Consider the following 24,053-nt stretch of genomic DNA (forward strand, 5'->3'; position numbering starts at 1 on the left):
AGTTCATGTGTAAAATGTTTCGTGCAGATTGCTCAAAAATCCCAGGAGGAGATAGATTTTAACTATTACAGTTTTATGAAAATTATTCATCTGTGCCTAAAACATACATGCAGACTCACATTTCTTTGAAACTTGGCAGAAATGTACAGGGTCATTCCAAATATCACTGAAACCAATCTCACTCCAATTGGCCAAAAGGGGGCGCTATAGCAATTTTTTGAAAAGGCAGACTTTGGAGAGGCATGCTTCTTGGAGAGAGTATGTTTTTGCAATGTATGACAAACTTCATTGTGAAAATAACCGATCTACAATCTCAAAACTTTTCAGATAGCAACATGTTTCTGAGCTTGTAGATCGGCTGCTTTCACTGGTTCACTTTTATCTTCAACAGATGACCTCAGCCTGGACAAAGCTATAGCCCTATAGGTAGTGTCTCAGCCTGTGAATCCAAAGGTCGAGAGTTTGATTCCTGTCAATGGCAATAGGTTGAGATGTCAATGGGTGAGGTTTTTCACCTGGGATTGCCCCCCTGCGTCCTATATATGACCACCTCAGCTGGGTTGGGCTGAAAAGAATATTCGCCTGTTGGAATCATTTGCTTTGTCTCAATTTCAATCTATTCCCTTTCCATGTCTTATTGTGCTATTATTACGGGGCCAGAGCTCAGCTCTGGACCTGTTTTGTTATTGGCAGTATTCTGTCACTTCTTCTGCCACTTTTCGCAGTTCTGGCTGAACCGTGCAGTCGCTTTTTACGAAACTCTGCCATAAGGTAGATGGTCATGAAAAACGATCAAGAAATAATTCTCACAATCTTTCGTCCAAAGGTGGCGCTATAGCACTCAATTGAAAATGGCAACTTTGAACAGGTACAACTCATGCCCTGTTTGACCTAGAGTAATGAAACTTGAATACACATATGCGTCTCCTCATGCTGAACAACTTTCACCCTCTGACTTTTGACCTCTGACCTTTAGATCGCCCACCATTTTGAATTATATGTAAAACAGTCATTGGCTCCTAACTTCTGCATTTTTTCACTTATGGAAAATCCGTTGGAAATTTTTTGTAGGCAGTGGTCCAAAGTTCAAGTGTTAAACGTTTCGTGCAGATTGCTCAAAAATCCCAGGAGGAGATAGATTTTAACTATTACAGTTTTATGAAAATTATTCATCTGTGCCTAAAACATACATGCAGACTCACATTTCTTTGAAACTTGGCAGAAATGTACAGGGTCATTCCAAATATCACTGAAACCAATCTCACTCCAATTGGCCAAAAGGGGGCGCTATAGCAATTTTTTGAAAGGGCAGACTTTAAACAGGCATAAGTCATGCCTCGTTTGGCCGAAAGTCGTGAAACTTGCTTACACATGTGCCTTGACTCATGAGGAACACATCTATCGCTTTGACCAGTAAGCTCCGCCCGTAGATTGTCCGCAATTTTGAGCAGTTTGAAAAACACTTAAACCCAGGATTTTTCAGCTATTTGCGTGAAACTGTATCATCTGTGTAATCTCCTTTTTCATAGTTCCTTGTCTGTTGGTCCAATGGCGTCTCCCTTAAATGAGTGCCTCACAGTCTCAAGGTCGCCAGTTCAAGCCTCTCTTAACGCAGACTTAATTTAAGTTGAATTGCAAACAACATGACTGTATCAATGAATACATGTGCAAATGGTAAAGATAACCTGAAATGCTTATTTGAGAGTACGATTTCTCAATGTATGACATACTTCATTCTGAAAATAGCCGATCTACAATCTCAAAACTTTTCAGATAGCAACGTGTTTCTGAGCTTGTAGATCGGCTGCTTTCACTGTTTTCGGTAGCGAGGAGACATACAATTTCTCTATTGGTAAATGGTTTGTGAACGAGTGATCTTAGTGTTGGCTTGGTTCATGACAGAAGGCAAGAGTTTATGATCTTCAACAGACAACATCAGCCTGGACAAAGCTATAGCACTATAGGTAGTGTTGCAGCCTATTAGCCTATCATGGGGCGGCCATAGCTGGGTGGTTAGTGAGCACGCCTAGGAACCAGAGGCCCAGGGGCCTGTTCCTCAAAAGGTGAATAAACTAAGCCTGGACTTAAGCCAAATCCAGACTTGACAAAGTCGGGTCCATATAAGCCTCGTTTATTCCGTTCCTCGAAGCAAAGCCAGGCTGAAAAGGAGCGACTTTGTCGAGCTAGGCCTTGTCAAGCCAGGCTATGTCCAGCCAGGATAATGAAGCCAGGCTTCACGTATTTCTATAAAAGACCATGAAAGTCGATAGCAGAATCCTTGAACTTGACCAATCATGGAGTCCAAAACCAGAGCGGCGTTCCTCTCTGTGGCTGAACAGCAGCATTGCAGCAGCTCATGAAATCATACAAGGAAGTAAAATCTAAAATGTATTATAAGCGAGAACGCGACCGCAATAAATAGATCCAGGGAGAAAGCGTGGCAAAGTATTGCAAGCACACACAGAGTGTGTGTGTGTGTGTGTGTGTGTGTGTGTGTGTGTGTGTGTGTGTGTGTGTGTGTGTGCGCGCGCGCGACGGGACGGGACGGGACGGCAACGGGACGCACGGGACGGGACGCCGGGGGGGGTTGACCGCGACTGGGGGCCGCGACGGGATGAGCGGGGGACAGGGGGACGGGGGGGACGGGGACGGGGACGGGGACGGGGGGGGCGGGGGGACGGGCGAGACACGCAATAACCCCACATTTGCAAGACCACTTTGGTAGAGGTTTGGGTTGTGTAGTTACCTTGCCATCATGATGTAACTCCAAAGGTGGACAAGAAATAAAAAATAATTTCTCCATTGACTAGAAATTGATAATTTAAAATATGCTCCTCATTGACTTACATTCAGTGAAAAAAAAATCTGTTATATATTATCAAACATCTAACAACAATATGAACTATAGTGTTAACAGAGTGACAATGACATCCCATGAGTCATTGTGAAACAATTATGATTCATGGTCACACACTATTTCAGTAATATAATTAATTTGATTATATCTGATTGTATTTATTTCATTTTATTTGAATGCAAGGTCATTAAATGAGTCCATATTCAAACACATGTGTTGAATTAACTGTGGAAAAACTTGAAGAACAAGGCACTGGATTAAGTAAGCTTGGCTGTTAGCCTGCTCCTGACCAGGCTAACTTCACAGCTAAATTGCCATGGTAACTAAGGTAGGATTGCTTCAATTCTCTTTTGAGGAATCGGCTCATGGCTAAACTTAGCCCGGGTGAACTGGCTAAACTAATCTTCAAGCTAATTCAGCTTTTGAGGAACCGATTCAGCCCTAATCCTGGCTAAATTAAGCCAGGATAGGTGTTAAAGCCAGGCTTAAGCTTTAATTCTCTTTTGAGGAACAGGCCTCAGGTTGCCCCAGGTTTGATTCCGGGCCATCCCAGCATATGCGTCGATTAAATGCAATTTGTCCCTGAGCAAGACTCTTAACCCCTAATTGCTCACAGGTTCTCATTGGAAACAAGACCACAAGGACTTTCATGAACGACCTGTTAAAAGGAATTATCCTTATCCTAGTCCGAAGGTTGAGAGTTCGATTCCTGTTAATGGCAATAGGTTGAGATGTCCAATCTATCCATTCTGTTTCAATCTCTCTCTCTCTCATCAATCTATTCCGTTTCCATGTCTCTCTTCAATCTATTCCGTTTCCATGTGTCTCTCTCTCTCTCTCTCTCTCTCTCTCTCTCTCTCTAGTCTCTCTCTCTCCAGTTTCCATGTCTGTCTGTCTCTCTCTCACTGGCCCCGTATTATCGCTGCTTGCAGCTATATTTGTATTTGTTTTTGGGTGCGATTTGAACATCTTTTCAACATTCAAGATCATTTAATTATGGCTAAACAAACCTATTATTTGATTTTGGAAAAGTAAAAGTACAAGGAATCTTAAAATAAAACAATTACCACTATATCGTTTGGAAAAGTAAAATTACAAGGAATCTTAAAATAAAACAATTACCACTATATCGTTTGGAAAAGAAGAAGTACAAGGAATCTTAAAATAAAACAATTACCACTATATCGTTTGGAAAAGAAGAAGTACAAGGAATCTTAAAATAAAACAATTACCACTATATAGTTTGGAGAAGTATAAGTTACAAGGTACCTTACAATAACAAATACCATTCTATCATCCATAATCATGTAACTTTGGACAGGAAGAGTCTATTTTACTGATTATGGGGGTAATAAGGAATCTTACAATAATGATAGCACTCTATTATTTACAATCACGTAGCTTTGGGGCCTAAGAGCCTGTTTTGCGGGGTTGTGATTTTGAAACTTACATGTAATAATACAAACCTCATGTTCCACATTTAGAGCCACCGTGGTGGGCTTAAACTGGGCCCAGGGTCCGATTATGAACTGGGAGTACGTGTACGAGTGCTTTTAGATATCGGCGCGCGATGGACTTCGAGAGCCTTAGCCCGGCAAAAATCCTGGGTTCAGTTTAAAGTGTATAAGAGTAAGCCTTGGATGTATCTTGGGAACAATGCAAAATAATTGTAATTATGAAAATTACCCTCTGCGTCAGTCTAAGAATCAGTTGAGCGAAATCATTGAGTACTATAGCAGAATAGGGTTGAATTCATATGAGTATATATTTTGTAGTGTTCTAACGTGTAGGTATAAAAGAGATACATTTAGGTACAAGGCATTGTTTATTTTGTGATCGTATGGGAGTTTTTTTTGGGGTTGAACTTTTTATGTGTTACGTTCGTAATGCGACTTTCTTGGGGACGTCTTTGTGGGGTCATGGCTTTTCGGCTGTGTAATGATATCTTAATTATCACATTCGTGGTAATGTTACTGTTCTTTTAATGTTGGTCTTGTGAAGGTATGTGATGAGTCTTTGTTGTAGGGGCGAGTGGCATGTCTGTGAGTATGTGTGTTGGAGGTACAAGGAGGAGATTTAGATGATCAGAGGCTGCGCGCGGTGGACGCAAGGAGCGTGTGATCATTCTTACTTTGAGGTTACTTTGTGGCTTTTCGGCTGCGTACTGCTTTCTTAAATTATCACTTTCGTGGTGATGCAATTTTTTCTTGGACTGGACAATGAAGATGTGAATGTGGTTCTGTGTCTGTGTTTGTCTCGTGCGTGGATTTTTGACGAATGGTCTGTGATAAAGCGTGTGTGTATGTTGGGGATACAGTGTGTGTGTGAATGTGTGTCGGCGAGCGGTCGTGTGTTTGTGGCGCATTTTGCGTCTTGGGGAGGTAGTTTTATTTTTATTTTTTTGTTGGACTGGATGTTGAGAGTTTTTCGGTGCTTGGAGTAGCTTGGATCCGGTGTTGTTTTTGAGATAGATTGGTGGATTTCATTTTTGTACAACATATCTTTTGCAAAGAGTGTTGTAGAGGGGTGAGATGAAATGATTGTTTAAATATTTAACTGATGAACAGAGACATAACGATTTAGTCTAAATGATAGTGAAAATAATTTTTGAACTGTTAAAGTAATCTACAAAAGAGGACAGTAAAAAGAGAATTTAGGGCCTAGACCGTGGCGTCGCGGTCTAGGCACCCTGGTTGCAAATCCTTAATAGCAGTGTGCCGCGGGTTCGCGTCCCGATCCCGTCGGCCTTTCCTGCATGTCTTCCCCCCATCTCTCTCCCCATTCTTCCTGTCAGACTACTTTCCCTGTCCCTCTCCAATAAAAACAATAAAAAAATACCAAAAACAAATCTTAAAAAAAAAAAAAAGAGAATTTAGAAAAAAGGAAAAATTGGAATGTTACAGTAAAGAAATAATATAATTGAAGGTTCAAATGGAGGAACTAGTAAGTAGAAGTTTCACTGGCTTTCTGATCGCAGGGGTTTGGGGGTTCATTCTAAAAAACACCTGAACTACTGCAACAGGGAGATATTTGTGATTCTTATTTTGCTAAAGTGAATTAGATTGTAGTTTATTAAATAGGAGACCTCAGGACAGAGTCATTGGTGGCCTTTGAGGGCCAAGAGAAGGGACTACACTTTTTCGTTCAGGTTTTTAAAAGGACATAGACCTTTCTCTTTTGTGCTAAAATGTGAACTGTAAATTTGCCTTAAATTGAGTGACAGCTTATAAACAGTTCCCGGTCTGGATCACTATTCTTTTTCATATCACGAATCGACTAATATAATAGAGCTTCGATAGTGGACTTAAATACTTAATTCAGTGGTTCAGTACTGGTGCTTAAAATAGGCTGAAATTCGTTTATCTAAAGGTGACAGAAACAATATATTATATTCAAGCATTTAATAGGAGAGGTCTGTGCCTTGAAATTACCATATTTTTGTTTGTTTGTTTTGTTAGGAACCAGGGAAAGAAAGAGAATTTGACCGCAGTTTCAAGGTAAGTGTTGGCTGATGTGAGTTAACAGGGGTGGAAAGAGACGTTTTCTGGTGCAGACCTAAGTAATTAGTATAGTTTTGGCAGAACCTTGAGGGTCACAATTAGGTGACTGGAGGGGAGTTTATCCTCATGCTCGAGACGCCATGATAGGAATAAGGTAGACAGATTAGATAGAAATTGACAGATAGTTAGGGGGGTCTTTGTTCCATTTGCTTAAAACGGCTTTACACCCTCGGGGCAAAACATCACCAACACTGATCTGTACTTAAGTAAAATAGATTTATTAGGCTTTAAGGAGTATACACATTTTGAAAATATTGAGAGAGAAATTCTGGTATTACTAAATCTAGGACCAAGAGGGGAATGCTTATACCGAGAGTACTATAGTATAAATTTTGAATTATTGTTAAAATAGAGTTAAATAGGAAAATTGAGATAGAGTAATTTATGTAGGAATCAATTAACGAAGACATAGTTAAAATGTATTATCTGTTTGGGAACATCTATTGTCATGGATGAATGTTTGATTTATTAGGAAAAGTGTAGGGAAAGTTTTTTTCATGCCAGGAATGGAGTTGGAGAAAGCTGGAGGAACTTGGAGACACAGATGGCTGATAATCCAGAGGGGACCATGGCTGAGTAGATGTGGTCCAGGGCAGCAAGATGGAGTCGATGGGAGAGTCACGGCACCAGCAGAAAAAGGAGCATCGGGCACCAGGAGAACAGAAGGGTCCCAGATGACAGCAGACCAGACGAAGGGGGCCCCAGGTCATGGAGATGACTGCTACAGATGACAGAAGGTCTACCGTTTCAACACAGCCCTACAAACGTCTACGACAAGGTCCAGTTTGACAGCTCAACAGGAGGCCTACGACAGGAGATGCAGTTCAGCAAACCAGGGGCGGTGTGAATCTTCATCAGCTCGTCACTCATCAGAGAGGAGGGCCAGACGTGTTCCAGCTTCCCATCCTGTCTACTCATCAAAAGGAGGTCTTCAGAGTCCAGACATCAAGTAGATAGCAGGAGGTATCGGATATCCAGGCCTTGGAGAATTCAACCAAGTTGCTGTGTCCAGATGGAAGCCATACGCCTTTTGCAAGTACAGAGAAATGCCCCCGTAGGTGTCATTGGAAAAGGACACTACACCCCCACCCTTCATCATTTCCACAAAACCCCTTTCTTTCCCCCTGTCCCAAGCTGTGAACAGTTTCTGATTCGATGAACTGAGGACTCTCCAGGTACAAACATGGACATTCGAACAAAGAAGGAGACCTACCAGCAATTGCGTTGTTAACTCAGGCGAAAAAAGAAAAACAGAAAATCATTTCTGCGCGCGTGGACACTAAAGGACACTTTTTGTTACAGGATGTTATAGAATATGTTTTGATCAGTAACCAAATGACGATTGTTTTGCAGGTTCCGTTGTATACATAAGTGTTGATTCTCTTTAGGTTGGATGGATGGTTGGTTGGTGAAGATCTTAACCTTGAGTGATTTAACCAGTGTATTATTATTTCAAAGGTTTGAAAGTTCCTTTGTGGGAGACGTTATGAAGTCTCCCAAGAGGGGTTATGAAGTAAACTTCCAAACATGAACATGCTATTTCATATGTAAGACATCTGATTTAACATTGAGTCACTGTACTGGATGATTCTGAATTCTGAAGTTAGCAGCCCAGGTAGGTGACAAATGGAATGAGTGGGGGTCTGGGCAGGAAGAGATTTGAAGTCTGATTTAATCAGTCACACCTTGAAGTTCCTGCTTTTTGTCCTGAAACAGAAGTTCCCAGTCGGGAGTGTGAACCCAAAACAAATGGCCAAGCCATTCCTTTGTCTTAATTTGAATGAATTTCAATAACCATTGTTCCCTTGTGACGAGGCGGCTGACCACAGACAGTGAATGCATAGTGGATGGGTAGGACAGAAGGTCTACAGAAGACTTTAAGGTTTAATTCTAAGTCTGTCAAACTGAGTAAGACCAGGTGCATTCATACAAGAATAAGTCCTTTAAAGTGCATAGTTGAAATGAATAAAGTTGATAATTCTGACCTGTGCTGTTAACCAAGAGAAATGTCATTAAGGAAAAGATTCAGTCTGGAGTAAATGTGGCTTTTATTTGACTCATTGTATTTCTAACTGTTGTTTGCAACCATGAAATATAAAGTGTGTGGATTCATTCTAAAGCTTGAGAGATGCTGGATAAGAATTAGCAACCAGGTTATATTTTGAAGTACTGTGTCTAAGTATAATTGATAATTTGTATGTGTCATATAAGAGAATACATTCTAATGTGTTTCAACATGGTAGGCGGGGACTCGGGCCGACGACAACTGTGTCAGAATGCATGTATGTGTGTTGGGGGGGTGGGCTTAAACCACCTAGCCCCTCCTTGTTGTAGAAGGTGAGCTTTGTATAAATTGTTGTGCTTTGTATGTGACTGGGCACGCTGCCTGATCGGACCACCTTGGCAGACGGCCAGTCAGGCTGAAATAAAAGATGCTTGACTTGAAACCTGGACCCTGGACTTCTTCCTTTATAAGCTGCCTTTTCTAGGAAACTGGTATTAATAGCCCGCCCTTTGGATCGAAAATACACAACACCAGCTTTCTATGTGGGCCCGCCCACCCGTGGCTACGCCCCTGAATGATACTAATCAACATATAAAAATCAGCTGTGCTGATCAGGAGTCTTGACAGAGCAGAGCCGGCTAAGTGGCTAGGCTACCAGTTTGCAGTAGTAGCAGGGCTGCCAACACTCCTGGATCCTGCATGAGTCTCCTGGTTTTTGACCACATCTCCTGACACTCCCCTGGATCGTAATTTCTTCTGGTTTTCTCCTGGATTTGGTATCAAACTCCCAAAATTCACCAGAACACAGGAAATTACATCTACTATGTTCAAAAGTTTCTGGGGGGGAACCCCCAGACCTCCCGGTTCGGGGGTGTGGTCAGTGCATGCCAGTGCATACCGAGATATTAATGAATGGTTATTAATAAAGATGGGTCTTACATTACTTCAGTCATCAAATACATTTTTGTAGGCCTACTTTTTTATTGGATGAAATTGTACCCATTATTTTCCAATGCTAGTAAAGCAAGTCTGATAAAAGTATCAAACTCACAAAATTCACCAAAACACAGGAAATTACATCTACTCATCGTTAAAATTGGGGGGAGGACCCCCAGACCCCCCGCTAGCCACGCCCCCAACCAATCTCCTGGATTCTGACAGGCCAATGTTGGCAGCCCTGGTAGTAGTAGTAGTAGCTAAATGTGGCATTGATTTATTTTTCTTTTTTCTATCGAATATCTTAATAACGATGAGATTGAGCTGACAGTTTAGTTTTGTTTCTCTGTGTTCAGTTTGGGAAAAGTTGTCTAGCGCACAGCCATCTCAATATTTGGTCTGAGTAAACAAGGACTCTGTCTCTGTCAGACCCCATCATGTATTTACAGGATAACAAGAGATAACACTTGCAAAAAGGTTGTTATTTTGAAAGCGAAAGCCCCCACATATGAATACATTTTATATGTTTTATTTTGATGGTAATTATTGTATAATCACAATATTACACTCGATGGTGGCTTTACTGTGATTGGCACTTCAGTGACGCTTGCGGAACTCGGCTCCACCTCATCCTGACCGCATCACTGTCATGTCAATAATCACGATAACGCACACACGCTGGTGTAACATTGCTTATTGAAAATGTGACATCCTATTCTTCTTGCAGTGAGTGGTTTTGAATGTTTAAAATGGTAAATTGTGCATTTATATAGCCCCTTTATCCAAAGCACTTTACAGTGTGCATTACATTCACCCATTCACACACTAATTCACACACCAATGGCAGAGGAAACCATGCAAGGCACCATCCTGCTCATCAGGAGAAGTTAGGGGTTCAGGGCTCAAGGACACTTCAGTAACATGGGGAGCCAGGGATCGAACCGGGAACCTTCCGATTCCCAAGCAGCCGCTCTACCCAGATGCGGTCTTTGCTATAGGCATAGGCAAAGAAATCCTGCGTGAAAATGCAACAACAAGACCGCTTAACTAATTTATAAGCTTTACTTCATTTCACTGAGGCCCCCTCTCAGTTCATACTGCAATGGTCTATTCCATAGGCCGCCGCCCACCGGCCAATTGCAAGGCGAGCTGCCCAGAAAGTCACCTTGTCAATTAAATTAAGTCCCCTGTATGCAAATGACATCCTGCACATCATTCTACATTCATTCAAACTCTCATAGCATGATGCCAACGTATGAGGCTTGGGGACTGGCAACACACCCTGGTGCACACGCGCGCGCGCACACACACACACACACACACACACACACACACACACACACACACACACACACACACACACACACACACACACACACACACACACACACACACACACACACACACACACACACACACACACACACACACGTTTTTTAATTGACCCGGGCCTTAGAGACCATTTAAAGGTTGAAACTGTACAATAACACCAATTAAATATCACATGGGTCAGTGCCTTGTTAAATAAGCTATATTCTGATTCAATATTTTATTTGAAGAGATTGTCAATTTAACTCCTTTAATATAGATGCCAAATTTCCCTATAATGATGTGACATGTAGAGTAGAATAATGTAACTTTATATGAAAACGTTACAAAATCATTCACTGTTAATTCACAGTAAATATCATCTCGGAATTCAGTCATTATAGAGGTGAGTGGAATCTGTGGAAGTTGAGGGTTTAATGTTGAGTTATTGCACAATATGTTGCTTTGTGGGAGTGTAAAATATTTGTGTTTGAGGTACTGTTAAATTTATTGGCATTTTGTTCAAAACAAACCCCTCATGCAACTAGATGCCAATCTTGGTTTGGACTATGAAAAATCTGACATATCCGTCTTGATCACATAACTATAGAGATAATGTGTGCTGATTTGCGTGATGTTTGGACAAAATCTAAACAGCAATTTCGGGTCAACACTCTCTGTACCCGTAGCGTGAAGCCTTAGTTAAACATAAACTGCTTCACTGTCGGGAGCGAATCTCGGACATGATTATCCTCTAGTTTGAGTGGTTCAAAGACAGTGAGTTAATAACACAGTCTTTCAGTAGGCAACAAGCCGAGTGTTCAATCACCCCATCGGGGCACTCACAAACACACCGGGCCTTAATACCACCACTTTTACTGAACCATATCCATTCATATTCTGAAGCCTTGCGTAAAATAGATGCATGATAGTAAGCCTACAGTACTTACTACTAACTAGAATAGTGTGTTTCTACCTGTCATTGCAGGGGATCCGGGGATCCCCAGGGGTCCTTGAGGGGGTTCCAGGGGGTCCCCAGCAAAATGTGTTAAACAGAATCAAAATCAGCTTAACTACTTTTACCCCACATATTTCAGGAAAAGCAAGGTCTCATGCACACCTGATCAGCTCAGAGACAGGTGCGTACTGTAGGTAGGGATCAGACGTATAGAATGAAATAAAAAACAACCTGCACACCGTCTACACAATGCACTTTAAAATGAAGCTGTTAACATGTTATCAATGTCTGCTTTATGTCACACTGAAAAGGAGAGTCCATGAACGTGTTGATGACATTGTTACCTACAGTATGCATTATAGAATGGTCTTTGCACAAGTGCTTTTCTTGCACTGAATGACCTACCATAGTTGGAAGCAAGGCTATGGGAGGGTTGAGCAACACGGGAGCTTAAGAGTTTAGCCGGCAGTTGAAAGTATGCTTTAAACAAATCTACATGGATGGCAATTGGCCGTCACATGCACATTGGTTGGTAGTGTTACAGTATGAAACCTTTGTGCAGAGTTGTTGTTTTCAAGCCTTTTGACCATGAAAATATCACACAAAGCAGCTTTAACCCTTTGAAACCAGAGGCCTTCAAAAATAATGTTGTTGGACAGCATAGGGCTCGTTTTCTCTGCCTAGTATCACCTTTCTAGGCGCCAATGCCCTGGCACAGTTGTAGCCTATGAGAAGGCCAACTTTACAACTCAGGAGTGTTGGTATTTCATCTGTGATAGCTGAGAGATGACTCCAGTGTTTGGCTGTTTCACAGGTTGGTATGTGCTCCCGGTTGACAGGTATACAGTCTTTTGTGTATGCTGAAGGGAGGTCGATGTGTACTGAGGAGCTATAGCCCCTCACACGGACACCTGTTACTTTTTCACTATGCATAACTGTATTCTCTCCCAACATAGTGGTTAGTTTTAGCTTAACTGGGAAACGATCCATTTGCAACTCACTGCTCACCTCCTGATCAAGTGTGTCTAATAAGGCATATACAAGTTTTTCCTTGTTTGGATTTTGGACAGATGACACCCATACCGGCACAATCATTGAAGTGCTAGCAGACTGTCCTTCTCTGGTGATCTTGTGAGACAGAGCTGATGCAATGCCATCTGTATCCTGTTCTGCTGAATTATCCTTCTGCACAGGTTTGTCTCCATTTGGTTTTTTAACATAGTTATTGTCATGAAGACAGGTGGGATGTTTCCCCTTGCATGTATCACAACTGTGACGGCGGCGACATTCTTTTGCACTATGTCCCGCTTTTGTGCATCCATAACATAGTCTATTGTCCTTTATATATGTCCTTCGGTCCTCAAGGGACTTTTCCATGAAGTTGGGGCACTTATAGAGCTGATGATTACTGTCCTTGCATAACATGCATGGGGCACCTTTGGTTGGCATTTCTTTGTCACTGTCTACAGTTGCCTGAGTACTGTAAACATTTACCGTGTTCCTTTTTATATCCTTTGGGTCCCTTTTATCCTTGGGTGAGTCATAAGAGCGAAGAGCATAGATAGAAGTAACTGGGTTACATGCAATCTCTGCTTCGACTGACATAAATGCAGCAAAAACATGGAAACTGGGGAATTCTTTACTTTCCATGAGGGCCTTAGTGACCTGCCGATTCCATTGTGACACTAACCAATCTGGCAACTTCTGTACTAATTTTTGGTTTTCTTCAGAGTCACTCAGTATGTCCAAACCTTTAACATATGGCATAGCCTGTAGGCAAGCATTCAGAAAATCTGAAAAGTTCCTTATTCCTTCTGCATCTTTAGCATTTATTTTTGGCCAATGTGTTAGCTTGTCCCTAAATGCTTTCTGAATGACAAAAGCCTGGCCGTATCGCTGATTAAGTTTGGTCCAAGCATCTTGATAAGCATCTTCATCGCTTCGGTAGAATGTGCCTTCAAGACATTTATGAGCTGGGCCACTAACATATTTCTTTAGATAGTATAGTTTGTCTGCAGAAGAAATGCCCTTTCTATCTATAAGCGACATAAAGGAGGCCTTCCACTCAATGAATCGAAGGGGTTCACCATTAAAGACTGTGGGCTCAGGCATGGGAAGTCTATTAAATGCTATGCTGTCCTGTACAGCTTGTGCCAGATAAGACACATCAGTGAGAGGAGGTTGTGTGGCCACATTGCTGGGGGACTGCATGGCATTAGGGGGTATGAAAGGCTGACTATCAGGGTCCAGCTTAACAGACTGGATTTGGGGCTGCATAGAGGAAGGAAAGACAGAGCGCTGGATATCAGGCTCACCCTTAACAGACTGAATGTGGGGCTTTACATTAGAAGAGAATGTGGGGCGCTGGCTCTCGGGGTCACACTTAACAGATTGGTTGTCCGTTTCCCTTTGTACCTCTCTGTTATAGACCTCAAACCTGGCTCGTGCTGCCGCCAAGTCCCTTTCCTTTTGTAGGGTTTCCAATTCAGGCTCCTGTAACTGCAATTGCTCCTTTAGATTCCTTATTCTTTCCTTTTGTTTTCTTTCCTCTGATCATGCTTTACATTCAGCTTCCTTTGTTGCTACCTCAGCGGCTGCTTCTGCGCGTTTGGTTGCCATACATACGGAAGCAGAGTGATGACTGGCAATAGAAAGTGCTACTGAGGGTGGCACAGAGGTTGACTTTTGCCTGTGTCACAGAGGGAAGCTTAACATTTGGTTGTGCCACAGAGGGAAGCTTAACATTTGGTTGTGCCACAGAGGGAAGGCCCCTATTTGAAGGTGCTGCAGAGTGATGGCTTTTATTTGAAGATATCACAGAGTGATTACTTCTATGTGAAGATGCCACAGAGTGATTGCTAACATACACTTGTGATGCAGTTGAACCATAAATAGAGCGGGCATATTCACAATCCAATAGCCCACGAAGCCGTCCATTGACACCCTCTGCATCATAATCTCCATCAACCTCTGTTATCCTATCATATATAATTTTGGTGATATCCTTAGTTACAGCTTCACATGCATCAATTTTACGTCTTAGTTCAGTTGATGGTGTGATCTGATCTCTTATTTCCATATAGGTCCTCGTGACTACATTTTGTGCTTTTTCAAGAGGGTTCAAGAGGGATGTCAGATGGGTTTCTGTTATGTTTGTTTTAAGCTCTTGTCTTGTCTTACGGGCCACAATCTTCCACTGTTCATACAGGGTAATTAGTCTTTTTTCTTTCTTACTCAACTCCTCTTGTTGGTAAGCATGCATTTTTTCTGTTGGAACTCGTTGACGTTCAGAATGGCGAGGTTCCTTTGTGGCCTCTAGTACACGACTCTGCAGATCAGCCATTAATTTCTCTTTCTCTTCAATTTTTTCTTTTAATTCACTTCTTAGTGCAAAGTTTTCTGTTTCATTTTGGAGATTGTCTTTATGTTCTTCAATCTCCTTCTGGAGAGTTATAATCTGTTTCTCCATATTTGTACTCCAAGACAAGGCTTGTGTCCTCCTTTTGAATGACTTTAGGATGTTACCTTCAGATGTCTTTGACCATCACATCAACTTCAACTGTCTGCTGCCCGTGTAGGATGAGTGCCGTTGAACCGTGGAATCCCCTTGGTTGTGCAACAGGATCGCTGAAGAGATGAGGGTCGAAGCTTTTACTGTAGCGTCCCCGCCCAAAGATGGTCTTTTACTGGTGGTTTAGATGAGGTTTATTGTAAAACCAACAACGTAAAAGCTGTCACAAAACAAACAAACAAACAATTGGACATTAAACATTTTCAAATTACAAAAACAATCATTCACATTGAGCAACACTATTACAAAACAGACCTTGCTTAGACAAATAAAATACATGACAAAATACAACACACTTTAAACAAATGAAAATATACCTTGTGCCCATTTAGGCAGGGGGCTAAACCTTTACTGTCCAGCAAGCAGACCTCACCCTGGTACTGCTGCAAACATTTGAGTCTCTGGCTGAGCAGACAGGTGATAGTAGTGAGAAATCAAGCAAACACCTTCAAAATAAAAGCATCTCAAAAGCACCTCACAGAAACATAGAATTAACATAAATGCAATGCACCTGTGACCTGTGACCTGACACACAAAATCAAATACCAAAATAAAAGCACAGTGCCTTGGGGTCATTTACACTACAATTCAAGGCAGGTGTCACACAGAAGGCAAGTCTAGTCAAGACTAGTACTACTTGTATGCCACAATTAGCTTTAACAAGTAGATTTTAAAATAACAAGACGCAGAGGTTGGGTTAGGCTGCCTGGGTCGTTTGTCTGCAGTACCCCGGCGGCCTTGGGTCTCGAACTTTGTCTGCTTGTGCCCTCTGCGCCAGATAGGGCCAGAGCCCTGGCAGCGTAAACGAGCTTAGTGAATCAGGCCTAATGTTATTTCAACTGAAAAACCTTTCACTTGTTTGCAATCATGTTACTTCAGCATTTAAACTTTAAAAGGTTGAGGTATATTATGACTTCCATTGCAGTGTTTAACTTTTTGATCACTTTTATACATTTGAAGCTATCCCACTTCAAAGCACATGTGGATCTCACAGTCTTTTCAGCTTTTCCAATACACACTAATGGTGTTTGCAAGAAGGGAGAGAGAGGGACACAAGAGGAATGACCCATGTTTTCGTAAAGTCACTGTGGCCACAATTCTTACACTACAGATATGTTTTTTATATCACCAAGTTCACACAGGTCTGCTCTCCGATTTAATTGAAAGAGCTGTGTGTTGCATACATTTTGAGTTAAGACCATTATTATCAACCCATGTCCCTCTGCACTGTAGCAATTACAGTAGTACACCTGGTGATGGTGAACACAATCAGAGATACCAAGTCAAAGAGAGCACTGTTTGGGAACAGTTTGTACTTTTTCGTATCTTTTTTGTCTTTAAGTGAGCCCACATTGTTTCCTCAGGAACAATATATTCTAGTTATTTATCATTGTAGGTCATTTCATGATCCACTGTAGGTCATGAAAATGACCTACAACGGGATGAATAGTTTCTAATGTACTGGTGATACTGTGTAGTGTGATTGACACATTACAGGACACACACAACATTATTTTCATATGAAAGTATTGATAATGCATGTTAAGCCCTGCCTCTACAGCTGCCTCTGCTCAGATGGGTGTTGTGAAAGATTACGTAGTGGCATGCGTTGGCACAGAGGGTGGCACAGCACGGTGTATAAAACTTAACAACCGGACAATGGATTTAGAGAAGGGGGGAGGGGATTAGGAGGACAGTCATGAGGGCTTCTGTAGTCATACAAATGTTTTCATACTTGACATTGTTCTCTCTCTTCTCTTCTTTGTCTTCCTCATCTTCCTCTTCTTGTGAGTTACAGGCACCGTTTAATCTCAACAGCATTTACAAGCCTGGGGACATGGTTCTGGGTGCCGTGTTTGATATCCACCTCTACTCTGTCTTCCCTGATCTGTCTTTCACCTCCAAGCAACAGGACCCCATTTGTTATGGGTGAGTATCACAAATACAATAGCAAAGCAAGAGAACAGCGACCTTGTTGTGATGTATGGTTCCATAGAAGGACACAGTGACTGATCTTTGTGTGTTAGTCTCAACATTGACGGGTTCAGGCTCGCCCAGACCATGGCTTTTGCCGTCGCAGAAATCAACAGAAACCCCAGCCTGCTACCCAATCTCACTCTGGGGTATATTCTCTATGATACCTGTTACACGCCCGGAGTTGCATTCCGTGCAGCGTTGTCATTGGTCAGTGGGAGAGAGGAGCAGATTCAACTGGATGAGAGCTGTGTTGGCTCTCCTCCAGTGCTCGGAATTGTGGGTGATCACTCATCACATTCGATTGCCTTCTCTAGTGTATTAGGTCCGTACAGAGTGCCCCTGGTAAGTTAATTACTTGAGCCCCTTTTTACCATCACCTATTTGATATACTGTACATTGCATAATTTTGGTTATTTGGTTTTTTGAAAGACAACACATGCAGGCAGGGCATGTGAGTGGAGTAGGCAGATTTTGAATGCAGGTTTTCATGCAATGCATCTTGTGTTCCAGATTTGAGTCACCCTGGACCTGAGGGTAAGACTTCTAAGGGCACATAATGTCTTTGTATATAACTGGGGTTGGGGAGTAAGCTATTTGGTGTAATATTCAGAATGTTTTACATATTGGCATTCAGTGTAAAACATTAAACCTGTGCAACCCCCCCAAAACAGTACACACACTCTCTTCAGTCCCTTTTAGGGGCCTGACCACACGGCCTGGTGCAGGGGTAAAAGGGGTAAAAACGGACGGACGGCATGGGACAGGGGTCGTTACATGTTAAAATGTGCACACGTTGCATGTCCCTGGTTCTGTAAATGTTTTTTTTTGTCATTGACATCTCAGACAAGATATTTATTTGTGTGTCATCATCAGTCAATCAAAGGTTACGATTTGACACAGAACTATTGCTGAGGGAAAGAGAGAGAGAGAGAGAGAGAGAGAGAGAGAGAGAGAGAGAGAAAAGAGAGAGAAGGGGCCCTAGTTTCGCCGGTGCCTTACCCATTCCCTAAACTTCTTTGCCATTTTTTACTATATTTAAAAACATTTTCAAATAGTTCAAATAGCCAATCTACAAGCTCACAACGTGTCAATGTAGATCGGCTAGTTGAACTATTTGAAAATGTTTTTAAAAATAGTAAAACAATGGCGAAGAAGTTTAAGGCACCAGCGAAAACATGGCCCAGAGAGAGAGAGAGAGAGAGAGAGCGCGCGTGTGCAAAAGCTAAATTATGTTCCACAAGCTCTTGGATGGCATGCATCCAAGTTATCCAAGGATGCAGTCAGTAATGTGTATTTTGTGTTAGTTTGTTTGGAGCAGTGGGTCAGGTGTTTAGCAGAGAGGGGGTAAATGTAGTCGAGAGGCGAGTGGCGCTGAGCAGAGTGACAAGTTGAGTCGAGCATGAGAACAGCCTCGCCATGTCGTCATTCCACTCACATGCTTTGCTTGAATGAGCTTGTAGATCTGCTATTTTTGAAAAATCATGAAAAGTTGTGCAAATATTTGATTTTTTTGTCTTTGAATTTGTAACTCAAATCTTTGCTTCTGGGGGTTTCTGCAACTAAATATTTTATACATGTTCGCTTTAAAAAATATATAATCCAAGATTTTGCCACAAATGTTCACGATTTTTCAAAGATAGCAGATCTACAAGCTCATAGCACGGCACTCTGTGCCGCTTAATGGCTTAAATAAAAATAAGAAGTTGTATAGTACAGAACAGATGTTTTGTGTCTTTTTCAGATAAGTTACTATTCCATGTGCTCCTGTCTGAGCGACCGGAAACAGTACCCTTCCTTCTTCAGAACAATACCAAGTAACACCATCCAGGTGAATTTCTAAGTACATGTTCCACACACTTGACAAATACCTCTCTCTAGTGAGTGTAATTGATATTGCATATCACCTCCCGCTTTTGTGTATTACTGCTGGGTCATAAGGTCTCTGTTGACAGCATCAGAAGACAATTATTAGACCTTTTCGTTGTGGAATCTGTGTAGGAGATTCACTGATTTAGATCAGAAATTCAGTGGCCAAAGGTCAAGGATTTACTACTATGTGAATGAACTTGTTTAAGCACATATCCCTCCATCCTTATCCAATCAGGTGCAAGCTATGCTCCAGATTATGAGACGGTTCGGGTGGACCTGGGCAGGAATTGTGTTTTGCGATGATGTCTATGGCCACGATGTAGCCCAAATCTTCCAGTCTGAGCTGGCCCAGTCTGGTTGGGGTTGTCTGGCTTATTTTGAGGTTCTGCCCTGGGACAGTGACCCTGCTGAACTACAGAGGATTGTCTCTGTGATGAAGAAATCCACAGCTCGTGTGGTCGTCGCAGTTGAATATGGGATCCGTGTGATTAAACTCATGGACGAGGTTGGGGTTGTGATCCATGTTAATTTAGGAACTCATGATTCTAAGGAGTCTGAAATTAGTAATATTGAAGTGAAGACATCCTTTCGTTTGTAAAAAATCGATTGCTATTTAATTGCAAGCAATTTGTTTAATTGCAAAGCAATTTAATTGCGATTCAATTTATTATTATTAGTATTATTATTATTATTATCATTGCTATTCTTATTATCATCATCATCATCATTACTCATTACACGGCTGCATTTGACACAAATTGTTAATTTTAAATTAATTTACAAGCTTCTGTGTCCGTATACATCTACTGTAGACAGAGACAAGATCAAAGTCATGTAATGTATAACTTTTACGTCATTATCTCATAATTACAGGTGGTTCTGCGCTATAAGACAGCCTTCACATCATGCACAGATTCAGACACATGGGAGTGTTATCCTGGGGATGACTGTGGCATTGAGACCCTACTGGAGGTGAACACAGTGCAGAACACCACAGAGTGGTGTCAACGAGAAGGAATCATGACTCGACTGGTTCCCATCAACTATGACTTCTTTATGCTGTGAGTGAAGAGAGAGATTCACTATGACACAACACAAACAAAGACACTTTAACACCATGAATTTTAACTTTTTCTTAATTTTTGTGTGTTTTTGGTCTCCCCCACCTCTCTTCTGTTCCAACAAATACCCGACTTCGAGCATGCAGGCTTTCATAGGCTATCTGTGGTTTTTATGTAAATTGGTCTGAAAACAGTCCGTCAGATTTGTTCCCCCACCCTACGTCACGTCTGGGAACAATTCCTCCCGTTTTTCAGTTCTAACCAAAAAAAAAAAATCCCCCTAAAAATTTTTTTTTTTGTTTTCATTTTTAATTTCTTTTTAATTTTTTCTTATTATTTTTTTTTACTTTTTCCACACAGAACCAGGACATAACATGCATACAAACTGGCTCAATAGTGCCCCGTGCCAAACAGGACAATGTGGTATTGCAGGTGAAAGTGCTTTATAAGCCAGAGAGAAGTTAGTTGGAATGAGTATATCTGAGGCTTGATTTAGGCTCAAACCTTTTGAAAAACGTTTGAGGGACATAAACAATATGATATCAAATATTATTATTATTTTTTAAATTCATGGTGTAGCTCCTTTAAATACCATTTTCGTGTTTTACACAGTAGGTAATTTAATTGGTGTTTAAGGGCGGATTCAGACTGGGTCTGATTGATTCGAAGCGTTCCCGAGTACGATTGGCCTCTCCCAGCTGGCCAGCATTCACATTGGCCAATATTCTTCCGTACCCGAGAACAGATCTTTCAACAGTAATTGTAAATATGTGCCTCATGGGGGCGCTGTTGACTATGGGGCTTTGGGAGATAGAGAATGTCATTCACAGAAGAGGATTCACTTGTCAGAGTTTAGAGTGAATAATAAAGTTTGACTGTGTTCCTGAAGTTGTCTTGAGTTATAATAATAACCGAACAACAATACACAACCAAAGCAGTGTGTGCGTTGAACGTTGGTCTTCAAAAAACCTCAAAATGTAACGTCGTCTCTGTTATTATCAATATGATAGTCACGTCAAGGACGTACCCTTGGTATTTTAGCAGTGACGGCACGGACTAATCCTTGGTATATTCATCCTAGAGGACTACACATGTGTTTTTTGTTTATGTTTTTTCACGGCTCGCGCTACTATTTTTATAATTGAAGAGTTGAGACGAAGAACCATTTAAGTCTTAAGTTTTAAACATTTTGAAAATAGATATTTTTTTTATTTATCGGTACTCTAAACCACAAACTAATAGTTTTTAATCTGTTAAATGCTTAATGCACTCCCCCTCCTTTCTATTCCATTAATTTTCTTTGCGTAATTCATATATATATATTAGGAAATAATAATAAATACTATGTATGGAAACAGTTTGTGGAACAACAGTATAAGTCCTGTACAAGCAATTCAGCAGACAAAGGGAGCAGATTACATTAAAACTGAATTTATTGCAAAAAAGGCACATCAAAATACACCCTACTGCAACACTATCACACTCTTGCATGCATGCATGAACGCACATGCGCACACGTACGCGCGCGCGCGCTCACGCACACGTGATAAACGCCATCTCAGATGCCGCCACATCCAGGCTGTAAAAGGCTGCAAAGGTCGAAGGAGATGACCAGTTTGCCGCTGAGCATAGCTCCTGCATCCACACCCCCCTGTAAAGGGCCCACGATGCAGCTACACCCCGAGTAGAATGAGCTTTAAGTCCTTCTGGGACTACAACTCCACTACTCTCATAGGCCAACCTGATTGCTTCCACAATCCATTTGGCCAAGGTCGGCTTCGCCACCGCCTTCCTCTGCCCCCGGCAGAAAGAGACGAACAGCTGAGGCGACACGCGACCGGCCGCTGTCATCTGACAGTAACGCTTCAGCGCCCTTACTGGACAGAGACAGTGCAACCTTTCATCATCTGCTGACATGAAAGGAGGAGGGTGGAAGGCCCCCAGTTCAACTGGGGCCCTAGCCACCACACCAGTTTTGGACACAAATGCCAGATTGGGTTTCAGAACAACTCTCTTGCCGTTTTCTGAAAACCACATGCACTCCGGACTCACCGAGAGAGCCTGTATGTCACCAACTCGTTTGGCTGTACATAAGGCCACCAGGAGCACCGTTTTGAGGCTCACAATCCTTAGATCACCAGACTCAAATGGCTAAAAAGGAGGTTGACAGAGTGCATTCAACACCACCGTAAGGTCCCATTTCGGGAACAGGGGTCTGTTGACCGGCTTGGCCCGTCTGGCACCGTTCATAAAACGGTGCACCAACGGCTGATGGCCCACCGTCTTGCCATCGAAACCCTCGTGACAAGCGGAGATGGCTGCCAGATACACCTTGATGGTAGAGAAAGCCAAGTCCTGATTCAGTCTATCTTGTAGAAAAATCAGGATACTGTTAACGGGCGCCTGGAAAGCCACCACTGGCGGTGACCTTCCTGCGCACCAAGACACACACGCGTCCCAGCGGACGTCGTACTGCAGTCTTGTGGAGAGCGCCCTTGCTCCTTGGATGGTTGCCACCACGTCAGGAGGCAACCCCTGGGAGTGTCTGAGTTCACTAGGCGAAGAAACACACCTTCATGGAAAGTTTAACATTTTATTGAATGAACAGAATGTAATTGAGGGAGGGGAAGAGGGTTCCGGGGAGGGTCGCCGACCCTGGAGTCTTTGGAGAGGAGGTCGTTAGCGTAGTCAGCACGGTACACGCGGACGGCCGACGGCGTAGTCAGCACGGCACTCCTGACCGATACCCCCAGCAGGAACCTGAGAAGTGGGAGAGAGAGAGAGAGAGAAGGAGGGAGAGAGACGGGGAGGGACATAGAAGGAGAAAAGGGGGTGGTGGAAAGCACAACCTGTGGAGGTGAACAGGGGTGGTGGAGGGATGCTGAAACGTTATGAGCTTGAGTAGGGATGTACGAAAGTGAATAAGGGGCTTCTGGGTAGTTCTGACTGGGTATAAATAGCGCCAGGTAGATTGGTGAGTGGGCGGAGTAAAGTTGTGTTTCGCCGCCTCCTGAACATCTGTTGTTCCAACGCCATTTTACTAGGCGAAGAAACACACCTTTATGGAAAGTTTAACATTTTATTGAATGAACAGAATGTAATTGAGGGAGGGGAAGAGGGTTCCGGGGAGGGTCGCCGACCCTGGAGTCTTTGGGGAAGAGGTCGTTAGCGTAGTCAGCACGGTACACGCGGACGGCCGACGGCGTAGTCAGCACGGCACTCCTGACCGATACCCCCCAAAAGAGACGACGAGAGCAACTACTAGACTAAGGGATTAGCCTGCTCTGTTTTGACGGGCCCCATAAAAACACAACAAAACTAGTCTAGACTGGGGAAGAAATTCGGAATGAGTGGGAATGGAGGATGGAAAGAAAGTAGCCGTTGTTGCCGTGTGGCAGGGCTAGAAAAGGAGGAGAGTTGGAACCTCTGGGGCGGGAACATATTGGAATGGAATGAAACAGGCATAATGCTGGCATGATCTGACAAAGATATTGACATGATGCTGACATGAACTGGCAGGATACCGACCATGAATCAGACATAATGCTGGCATGATACTGGCATGATACTTACGTGGAACTGACCATAATACAGACATAATGCTGGCAAAATGACGTGATTAGACTATGGTACTGACATGATACTGACGTGATAGTGACTATGATACTGGCAAAATGCAGGGGTAACCGTCGTTGCCGTGTGGCAGGGCTAGAATGGGGAGGGTGAAAGAATGGAGGGAGATGAGATGGAGGGTGAAGGGCGAGAGGATTGGGGGAGAGGGCAGCGTGAAGATGGGGAGAGAGGGGAGGGAGAGGATGGAGGGGAGAGAACGCTGTGGGCGCGAGCGTGCTGCAAGAGAGCTGTGGGAAGAGAGCTAGGGGCGAGCGCACTGTGGAGAGCGCTGTAGTCAAGGGAGCGCTGTGGATAGCGCTAACGATGTTCATAGCTAAA

The 24,053-nt window shown here is 42.6% G+C and overlaps 1 protein-coding gene across 1 annotated transcript in view; it reads left to right on the top strand.

Annotated features, from left to right (window-relative positions):
* The window catches only part of LOC311034481 (uncharacterized protein), a gene marked incomplete at both ends in the record, with an annotated part of 163,394 nt that overhangs the window by 77,441 nt on the left and 61,900 nt on the right, over positions 1-24,053 (top strand). Inside the window, one exon of the mRNA XM_084042363.1 lies at positions 19,915-20,102. Coding sequence (XP_083898489.1) covers positions 19,915-20,102 — 188 coding nt within the window. The remainder of the gene's footprint in view (positions 1-19,914; positions 20,103-24,053) is intronic.

Source organism: Gymnoscopelus microlampas (genome assembly GCF_963454915.1).
Source record: "Gymnoscopelus microlampas genome assembly, chromosome: 19".
NCBI lineage: Eukaryota > Metazoa > Chordata > Actinopteri > Myctophiformes > Myctophidae > Gymnoscopelus > Gymnoscopelus microlampas.